Genomic DNA, 10,889 nt, shown 5'->3' on the forward strand with positions numbered 1-10,889 from the left:
ATTGATGAGAATTAGGTTTATTTTAAAATAGATTTTTTGAGCTCGTAACCGCTAAGACAGAACCCACAGCAAGTTAACCCATTTTATTTTTTATTTTATTTTTCTCTTCCATTCAAATATAATTATGTTTACTCCTTTAGTCTTTTATTTCATTCTGATTATTTAAAATTACCATAATTTAATATATTTTTCAGTTTGTATTATGAATTTTATTTATGGTAGAATTAGTTAAGCAAAAAGAAAGTGGTTTTACTTTTCAAGCTTAGCCAAATAATTTCACCTTTTTAGATCATACTTTGAATCCTATCAATATTGAATGGTGACCGATGGTTAAGCACTTGATAGGCCTTTTTAGATCATACTTTGAATCCTATCAATATTGAATGGTGACCGATGGTTAAGCACTTGATGGTGATTTATGACATTGTGTTTGTGTTATTATTGGTTTAGATTTGCTATGTTTTAATTTGGGATGTATATTTAATCGTTTAGGATGATGTATTATGTATGTTTAATATTTTGGGATGTTTAGAATTTTAAATTCTATGTTTCATTTATGATAATTTTATTTAGATGTTTCGTTTTAGGTATTTAGAAATTTGAATAGATTTTATTAAAAGAAAACAAAATGCAAACAAAATTAAAAAAAAAAACTTTGTGGGTTAGCCTAGGAGGCTGGGTTGTTAAAATACCAAAACTACAAAAATTGGTTCTTTTAAGACTGGGCATGGGTTAGCTCATAACCAGAATTGGATTCCCTCTACTATCATTCCCATCCTTTTTCCCTCCACTACCATACTTTTCTCTTCACAACCATTGGATCAAAACTCAAATAGTTCAGATTTAATATTTTATAACATTTTATAAAAATAAATATTATGATAAAAAATAAATCAATAAATTTAAACTGTTAAAATCTAATTTGAACAGTTCATAACTACAGACTGTTATTATAGAACAAATTTTTTTTCAATTTTTTTTATTACAATTGTGAACTGTTCAGACCATATTTTAACAGCTTAAATTTATTTATTTATTTTTGTAATGACATTATTTTTATAAGATGTTAAATCTGGACCATTGGAATTTTGATCCAATGGTTGTGAAGAGAAGAGGAGGATAGAGGAGGGGAAGAGGATGGAAAGGGTAGTGGAGAGAATCCAAGTCCCTCATAACCAGTAGATTGACTCATGTTACCGGCTCTACTTTTATCTTAATAAAGTATTTTTTATTTTGTAGAAAAAATTAATCCTCAAGTCCATATGATTTCCCCTCACTTTTAATTAAGTCCCTATGTCTTTTTTTGGCCCGCCAATTTTAATTCAGTTAAAATTTAGAATCTCATGTTTTTTTTCCAAATGGATTATACAATATACGAAAATTCGGCCTCTAGTTTTATCCTTCATGTCAACAAAAATATTTTGAAGTCATAATGGAAAAATTATTTTCCTAAAATTTTCAACGCAGTTCTTTTAGCATCATTACCTCATGTGCAGTGGCCAACAGTAAAGTCAGAACTTTCAAGGCCAACAATACTGAGAGTAAAATTGAAAATTTTAATTAAAAAAAACAATACAGGCACCAAATTAAAAATTTTAAAAAATATAGGGACATGAAAATTGTTTTTTTGGCCTAAATATCATTTTGTTGGGTCCCAAAATGTCATTTCCCCTAAGCTGATTTTCACACATCTCTGACAGTTAAAAATAAATAAATAAACAAACGCACTCGCGCACTGTATCTCTCTCTACAATTCATTGGACGGTGTTGCGGGGGGTGTGTACTGTGTCGTGCCTGCCCCCACTCACCATTAAGTCGACAAAAGGAAAGAAAACGAAATAAGCCAAGTGACCCCCCTCCATAACTAGTAATTAACGTTATTTCTCTGAAAGGTTCATTTCCTCCTCTTGCCACACGCCTCTCTCTCTCTCCCCTCTCTGGGTTTGTTCTCTCATGGACTATTGCTAGGTGGGGTTCATCGCACCTGTGGCTAAGCTTTCTCTTCAACTAGGGTTGATTCTAGATTCTTGGTGAGCATCTTCCTTTTTCTTGCAATCTTTCGTTTCCTCTTTTAGACACTAATACTTCAAACCAACTATTTTCCTCTTTTTCTTTTCCTGTAATATTCCCCTTCTCTTTCTCTTTCTCTCCCCTTTCTTCGTTTTCCTCTTCTTCTTGTTTAATTCTCAACACTTCGGTGTTTGACAGTAAGATTCCTCAATCGTTTGCTTGTTCTGATTGGAAGCCCTCTTTGTTCTTCAAGGTTTAATTTGTCCTTTATTCTTTTCTTCTTTCTGTCGACCCAAGAACAATTTTTGTGTGTTGCTTAATGGATCTGGGATTGATTTTCTACTTCGATTTGAGAGATAATGGGCCACCTCCTTTCGTTTAACTGGTCGGGAACTAAATATTCCGTTTTTTCAGTTATGAAAGATTCAGTAATTTTTATTTTCAGCCTGAATCTATCATATTTGTTGATTATTAATGAATTGTTTTCCTTATTTTCGTCCCTGATTTTTGGGTCTATTTTTGCTTCATAAGGAAATGACAAGACAGAAGATAGAAATAAAGAAGATCGATAACATAACTGCGAGGCAAGTGACATTTTCAAAGAGAAGGAGAGGGTTATTCAAGAAGGCTCGAGAACTCTCAACTCTCTGTGATGCTGAGATTGCTCTCATAGTCTTTTCTTCCACTGGGAAGCTCTTCGAATATGCTAGCTCAAGGTCTCTCTCTTTCTCTCTTCGTTTTGATTTTCCCTTTCATCTTTATATATATATATATATATATATATATATATATCTCACAAGTATTTTCAATCTATCTGCAACTCGTCGATGGTTGAATGCTTTTACCCGGTAATTATTGTTTAATTTTCGCACCTACATGCAAGATTCGTAATCATGTACTTGTGCTTATTATTTTAATTTTATTTTAAGCTCATTGATCTAGGCAAACGTACACGAGAATGACCACGAACGTGCTAGCTTAGAGAATGTCACTGTTTCTATCAAACACTTTTCTGAGAAAATAATAATGATAATCTTGGCTGACTTGCTGTACTTGGCTTTTTGATTTTCTGAAACTTCAACTTCTTTGTTTATGATTCTTGAATGTTTCCCCCTTTATAAATGTACATCTTATTTTTTGCATAGTAACAAAGAAAAATGCCTTTAAAAACTTATCACTTATTGTTTTGATATGTAACTGCAAAGAAAATACCAACATGATGACATGTTATAGTTCATTTCATTTCCAATATGGATATATATATATATATATTTATGGCCTTATTATAGATTATTCTCCTCAAATACGCCTCTAGACAACGAGATGTTTTATTTTGAATGAGACCTTTTGACCACTTATGCAAAGGAAAGGATTAGTTCATTTAGCTTGCTTGAGTGAAAAAAATGGTGCTTAGGGTAAAATATCTGATTTGAGAACATGTTTAGTTTTCAGAAGAAAACGCATTTTCTTGTTGTTCATTTAGAGGCTTTACATCAGTTACGCAAAAGACTATTTTCTGTAATGGCAGTGCAACACAACGCATTAAGCTTTTCCTCTTTCTTTGCTTTGCGAGATTAGTGTTTCAATTTGTATTCTCTTTCAATCCTCTAGAGGACCCTTAGATACATCACATCACATCAGCATATGTGTGAAGTTCAAATTTATATATTTGCATGTGTATTATAGGCATTTCGCATGCGTCCACACATGCAAAACTACTAAAACTTGCTAAGGATGAAATCTATCCTGGCTATCAAAATTTTTGCTTACTAGGTACAAAAAAATTGACTTTTAGCGGCGACAAAAAGTCACCACCTATAGCAATCATGGTTGAAAAGTTTCAGTGGCGACAAAAAAAGTCACCGCTGAAAAGTGGCTACTGAAAGTGATGCTAGAGAAAAATGGCTTCACTGATGCCACGTTATGGCCATATCACCACTCTCATGCGGCGTGACTGTCCAAATATTTTCATCTTAAATGTGTCTTTTGCAAGGTTCAAACTCATGACCACTTCTTTTTGTGTTCAATCTTCTTGCTGTTGAGTAGGATTGAATTTGTTGATTATTATTGTAAAATAAAATATATATTATCATACTATGATTTATTAAATGTATACGTTTAGTAAAGTTTAGAAGAGGTTTATATTAGTAGCATAGGAAGTGCAGGAAAAAACAAAAAGGAAAAAGAGTGAGTGAAGTTCAAAATATTTAAGAAATGAAGCAAAATTCTGAAACTACTTATGAGATATGGGAGATCACTCCAAACTTATATTGATAATATAAAAAACACACCATTGAACTATAACATAGGAGTTATAGTAATTTTCTTGTCTAAGAGCAATGGTCAGATTCAACAAACTAACCAAATTTGATACTCTTCATTCCTGCATAACAAAAGTTTGACAATTGCCATGTTTAATTTGATTGGAAACACTGGAAACTCAGAGCGATGAAACTCTTTATGGTTATCCCTTTTAGAGTTTTATTCATCATCGTAAATCCATTTATAATCATGAACGAGTTATTTTAAGTGCTTTGCCTCTGTGAGTTAGAAACGAACTTTCCACAAAACCTAAGTGAATTTGCGCATTTGTTATTAGGAGGTGTTTTAATAAATAAAAAAAAGTCAATATATTTGTTGTATTTCAAAATTTTATTCCTCCACATTATCTTCTCTATCCGGCTTCTTTACACATCCTTCTCTATGGATCACCTGTAGTTTAATAATTAATCCTCATATAGAGTAGTGTCTGCGTCATTTTTCTTTTAACTTTTCATTAAGACATGAAAACACACAAGGATATTTCCACCATTTCATCATAACGACGCGATTAATGCAAGCTATTTACACCAATTCTTTCCATGACTGGTTTGAGGAGTGGCCGTAATTGTCCCCTGTCAGTGTAAAAAAAAAAAAAGTATCAAAGATATTAAAAGAAGTAAAAAGTGTCGCAGTTAAAGTCATGGAATTAATTGGCAAGAGAGAATAATCAGGCTACCACTTGTAGTTGTCATCGAGTAATTTTGACATCACAATTAATGAATCATAGAATGAAAATTAGAGTCAGTCGCATTTGATTGCACTTATAATCTTTTAACGTGCAACCTTTTTGTTTACTTGTCATTTGATTCCCCCCCCCCCCGGTTACCAACTCATTTGATGATTTTAGTCACACAAAGTTGTGTCAAAGTGCCTAGTAGTACTTCAGAGATTAAAGAATGATTTTGTGTTTATACCAGAAATTCGTGAATAAAGAATGATTTTAGGGGCTCATATAATATTATTATCTCTGGTCTTTAATATAAGAGCTAGTAGGGAAATTGAAATGGTTATAAATAGAAGACCCCAATCCATTCCCCCTCATATTTATCCAAACTAACCCTATTAGTTGTGCATGTGCTAAGGAAGTTTGCATTAATGGATAGTTTCAATCCAAATCATTTAAGAAGATATTTGAGAAAATCAACACATAGTTTTGACAAATAACTAATTTAATTATTTTCCTTAATCTATCCAAATTAATTAAGTAGATCTTATATTAAGGATTGGGGATTGTATATCATTTTATACTTGGGGGTTCAAGTTCTCTAATACCCCTTCTCTTTTTGGTCCCATAATGCGGACAGTTTGTAGTTTGCAGAATAAATTTTGAACCATCTGTCTTTTTCCTTATCATAGTGTGCCGCAGGTTATCGAAAGATATGATCAGTACTCACAAATTGGGAGATTATATCATTCATCTGTTTTGGTAAGATCATTATGCGTATTCTTTTTTTCCTGAAACTGACTTCGTCTAAATATATGCTTCGCAATCCTTTTGCTCCGTTTTCCTCCTCCTTTAAATATAAATTAGCCTGAATTATGCGACACTTATTCCATATCTCCTGAATAGTACAACTTATAAGCTCTTTTATATTATATATGCATATTTAGCTTGGTTTTGTTGAATTGTCCTTGCCATAGTACATTTGTTCCGTTTCGTTTGATTTCAAAAACTTTATCCCTTATCCGTCTTCAACTTGATTATTTGTTTAATCACATAGATTTTCCCCTTTTCCACGGTTATATAATAGTTTTGTTTAGAAATGATGAAACATTTGGATTCATAGCTTATAGCTCACCTCCACCTAGCATAGGCCAAAGCTAAAACAGGATCCAAATGAGGTGATATCAAATGAGAACTATGAATAAATAAAAAAAAAATGATTCAAGTTCGCCGACAATGTGAATAATAATGGTAATAAAATTTTATGTATATATAATAAAAGTTACGTTTTTCACTATGCTTGACCAGAAATTCAGTAACAATGAACTAATAGAAATCTCATGGGGAATTTAAGAAGCTAATAAGCCTCAGGAATTGAGGTACGTAATACAAATATGTGTGCGCGCACGTGCACGCGCGCATGTACACTGTGAAGCTTTTATTATGGCCTCCTCTATGCAGAGACTTATATTGCATTAGTAAGGGGATGACTATACCTTATAATTATATTGAAAGGCAGTTGAAGGGAGAAGAGCTTGAAGGATTGAACACAAAGGAATCAGATAAGCTTGAAGAACAAATAAAAAGTGGGTTGAGCCGTGTTGTCAAAGCAAAGGTTTGCACTTTTGCTAAAAAAATTGATCTTACTTGGCCTCAACATGAGGGAGTTGTTGGCTAAGCTAATTACATATGACGGATGTGTTGGAAAAAGCTCATTTTGATAAGCTATTTGGAGTAGCTTATCCCCAAAAAAAAAAAAAAAGAAGCTAAAAATATTCCCCCCCCCCCAACAAAATCTTCATGTAATCTTCTCCCAACAATTCAAGTGTTAAACTTAACTAAAATCACTTTTTTCTTTAATGTTAAACAAATTGGCCCATAATAAAACCTGACTAGTTCCTGTTGCTTATGCGGTAGCAATATTATTGATTATATATTTGGAAATTAATTAAGCTGCTAATGCGGTTGACTTAGCTATTATTAAGATGAAAATGCTTGTTTAATCATTTTATTATTTTCTCTCATTACAAAAAAGTGCCCTGGCTCCAACTTTTTAAAGATTTAACTGCAGCAAGAGCTTAACTGTGATTTCTCAAACCCCAACGAATCATCTCGAACAAATGGTTTAACCATGATTCTGTACAACTATGAGTTAAAATTAAGCTTAACTCCGGTTGTTAAGCAGCAATTAAGGCTGAGCTTCCCTCCAATTTTCATAAAGCACAGATAGCGCAACTCACTTCAGACTATTCAAATGCATAGGGTTAAATATATAAGATATGATTTCAACAATACGGCACCTGAGAATTTCTCCTCCTTATATACGTGCCTTCACATATAGTCTGAAATGAAATTAGTCTCTACCTCATAGAATGCAGAATAAATAAAAACGTAGGGAAATTTTAGTGAGAGAGAGAAGATTATGTATATTGATATATATATATATTTGTATACATATTTCACTTTTGCTTTCCCTGAAATTCAAGAGTAATGAATCATAAATGTTATGCATAGTATGACAGGGACACTTTCAGCAAGCTCAGCAAGGAAGAAGCCAATAAGGTTCAGGAACTGAAGTATGTATGTATATATATTTATGTGCTATTACATATTTATACAGTGAAGTTTTTATGTTGTGCCTACTCTATGCATATACCTACAATGTTGTATTACTGAGCGATCACTATGTCTTATAATTGAAAGGCAGTTGAAGGGAGAAGAGCTTGAAGGATTGAACATAAATGAATTACAGAAGCTTGAAGAGCAATTAGATAAAGGTTTGAAACGTGTAGTCAGAGCAAAGGTTCGAATTGTCTTATCCACTTCTATGTTGCATCTTTATTTGTATATGTACCCGTGGAAGAAGGAAGGAAGAATCTCCATGAATTTTGGATCATTTTGCAGACACTCTTTCAAACTTTCAAAACATAAAGATAAGTTCGTCAACTCCCAACATTGTTATATGTTGGGACCATGAGAAGCTTATCTTGTCAATTATAGATGAGTTTTGAGATGACATATATACTTATCAATAACAATAAAAGTCTATTATGGAAGAACCTATCTTCCTGGACCTATTTTTCAGTTTGAAAAGTAATTAGGAAGCTATTTGTTGGTTTTTGCATTCATTTTCTTGATATAACAATTGAGGGATCGAACTCTCATTGATTTTGAAATGTGGGGTTTATTATTTTTGGAAATTCTAGTTTGGATAAAGCTTCATTTCCAAACTTTTTGCATTTAAAAGTATTTATTCTGGATTTCTATTACCCACACCTAGCTATGTTGAAAATTTGTGAAATTGACTAAGCTGAACGGAAACTAATCTATATGGTATATGTTCAATTTCACTAGCTTCAGAGCGTCCATTCTCATGAGAGTGTCCCTCAAAAATTTGAGAAAGAAGAATGTATTGAAACATTGGCTATTGTGGGAGAATTCTGCTGCTACTTTTTTTTTTTCCCCCCTCCCAATTTTGAAACAAAATTACTTCAATACATTGCTCCAATAATTTAAAAATCCATTTTCTGCTAACATAAAGAAGAGATTTTCCAAAGCTCTTGCTCAAATACCTTCAAACAAATTTTCTCGCTTAAACTACTCCTTCCAAACACACTATAAAGGATAGCTTTAGCGATTGTTTTATTGGGGCCACTTTGCTGATATCCAGAAATTATTATAACTAATCTGCATAGATGGTTCTTTTTGTGATTTGCAGGATGACATAATGTTGAAAGAGATCGATGCGCTCAAAAGAAAGGTCAAGCACATTCCAAACTTAATTGTTGAAATCTTATATATTTTTGTTCAGTTATAACTTGAAGCTTGAAGAGGAAAAAAAAGAATTATCATCGTCAAACTTTCTTTCCCTTTCCCATCCTCCTTAATCCATTCATACATGGAGAATTTGAATCATTAACATATAATGTTTGGAAAAACAATCTACATGATTCTTCTATTTAATATGATACAACGAAAAATTTTTTTATTAAAATATGCCCTGTGGACTAAAGAATAGCAAGTCTAAGACATCTATGGATTGAATTGAGTATTCCTTGGCTGTGTTTGTATCTTCATATTTAATCCGTAAGTATTAAAACTACATGTCTGGCTTTTAGGTTCCCTCACTTGTCTGAAAATGCTACTTGTTTTATCCGTGCAGAGAATCCAATTGGTGGAAGAGAATCAGCTATTAAAACAGGTGACCGGAATTTTGAAGTGTTTTTTCATTGTAAACCGTTAAATTTCTGTGTTTCTAATGTTTACAGCATCGAACTAGTTAAGACATTGATTTAAATTTTATTGCCCTGTTAATAGATGATCCTTAGTTGAATGGGTCATTATTAAATTGTATACATAAGAAAATCCGTTTTTTTTTTGGTTGACCAAATTTGACTGACTATTATGTGGAAGCTTTTGAAAGCATTTTAAATCAAAGGTCCACTTCACTGGTTGAACCAGCTGGTCCAATCTAGTTCTCAAATCACTTGTTTTGAAAGAGAGTCTTAAAAGATGGAAAATGTCTGTGTTTAGGTGAGGAATCCTTCACAAGAACAAGGAGGCCAGTCATCTGAGTCAGCCAACATTGGCAGCATATTTGATCCTCCGCATGATGATGATAGTTCAGACACTTCTCTCAGATTGGGGTGAGTATAACTGACTTAACTGTCTATTCTTGCGCTTTCTGAACTATCATCATGATTTTGCTGGTATAGTGAATAGACTTGTGATTACATGATGGGTTGGTTTTATATAGAAACATAATACTGAGGATCTCAAAACAAAAAGTAAATTTCAGCAGCCAGATCTTTAACAGTTTGGAGGAGCATTGAAATCATATGATAATACGTGAATATATCCTTGTCAGAGTTCTGAATTGTCAAATATTGGGGATTGCATGTGTTAATAAGGGTCTCGTTTTAACACTCAACATTGAGTCACAAAGCCAACAGCCTTATAGCTTAGTGTCATGAAAATTTCCTAAAAGTGAGAAGTAATTACGGGTTTGATCTGACTTGTAATCTCAAACCGGTAATACTTGTTCTTGAAAAAAAAAAAAGAGGAAGTCAAACAGTGAACTTTAGCTTGTCTTTGCAAGGTTTATTTAGAATATGTATTCTTGCATACACTTAATGTGAGACTAAATTTATTAGTGTGTGTGTGTGTGTGTGAAATTAAGGATCAGATGTGGATCTGTGGCATATATTATTAAAAGTTTAACTTGATTTTATTTTGTGTGTTGCAGATTGTCTTTATTTAAATGAGAACAGGAAAAAAAAAAAAAAAAGATGATGAGGCACTATAGAGCAGAACCAGATACTCTTGAGATCATCATTCTTGCGGGTGAAATTGAACCAATTCAGGAGCTTTTTTTCCCATTATTTCATGAGAATTTAAGTTTGCTTTTAATCCGTAAGTAGGTATTGGTTACATAAATTGACCAAATGAACATATACATATGTGTGTGTGTACATATCCAATGGTGTTGTACATAAATTCCAAAGTCATGTATAAACAAAGGGTCCAGTGCTCGGCCTTAATGTGTGCAGCTTCATTCACCCGCCATGGTGGTGGTTATTTGACATATTCTGCAACCAAAAAAAATAAAAAATAAAAAATAAAAGAGAGATAGGGAGAGAGAATTAATGTATTAGTACCTCCGCTACTAATTGTAAAAACAAGTAAGGTTTTATAATTAGAATTGGGGGTAGTATTAGTATTACCAATATAAAATTAAGTATGAACTGATCATTCTTAATTAAACAATACTTTTCAACATATGGATTTGATATTGAGAATTATTTTTCTGGTCTTATTTATAAATTACTGGTAACATGTTTTATTTTTAGTGATAGTACTTCTAACATGTTTTATACATATTAAAAAAAATTTA

General features: G+C 32.5%; 1 protein-coding gene across 1 annotated transcript; it reads left to right on the forward strand.

Moving 5' to 3' along the window:
- The first annotated feature begins 2,170 nt into the window (after positions 1 to 2,170).
- LOC114736653 (MADS-box protein JOINTLESS) lies at positions 2,171 to 10,266 on the forward strand. Its single transcript, XM_028924527.1, has 9 exons — positions 2,171 to 2,263; positions 2,542 to 2,726; positions 5,689 to 5,758; positions 7,511 to 7,572; positions 7,700 to 7,799; positions 8,715 to 8,756; positions 9,159 to 9,197; positions 9,530 to 9,642; positions 10,242 to 10,266. Exons 2-9 carry the CDS (start codon positions 2,545 to 2,547, stop codon positions 10,258 to 10,260), a joined length of 627 nt encoding a protein of 208 aa, XP_028780360.1. The 5' UTR covers positions 2,171 to 2,263; positions 2,542 to 2,544; the 3' UTR covers positions 10,261 to 10,266.
- Positions 10,267 to 10,889: the final 623 nt, after the last annotated feature.

Source organism: Neltuma alba, unplaced genomic scaffold (genome assembly GCF_004799145.2).
Source record: "Neltuma alba isolate B1F8T4 unplaced genomic scaffold, ASM479914v2 tig00013353_pilon, whole genome shotgun sequence".
Lineage (NCBI taxonomy): Eukaryota > Viridiplantae > Streptophyta > Magnoliopsida > Fabales > Fabaceae > Neltuma > Neltuma alba.

Coding starts and splice junctions, on each gene's coding strand:
- LOC114736653 (XM_028924527.1), top strand. CDS start 2,545: ATGACAAGACAGAAGATAGAAATAAAGAAGATCGATAACATAACTGCG. Junction 7,573..7,699: donor AATAAGGTTCAGGAACTGAA/GTATGTATGTAT, acceptor TATAATTGAAAG/GCAGTTGAAGGGAGAAGAGC. Junction 7,800..8,714: donor AACGTGTAGTCAGAGCAAAG/GTTCGAATTGTC, acceptor TGTGATTTGCAG/GATGACATAATGTTGAAAGA.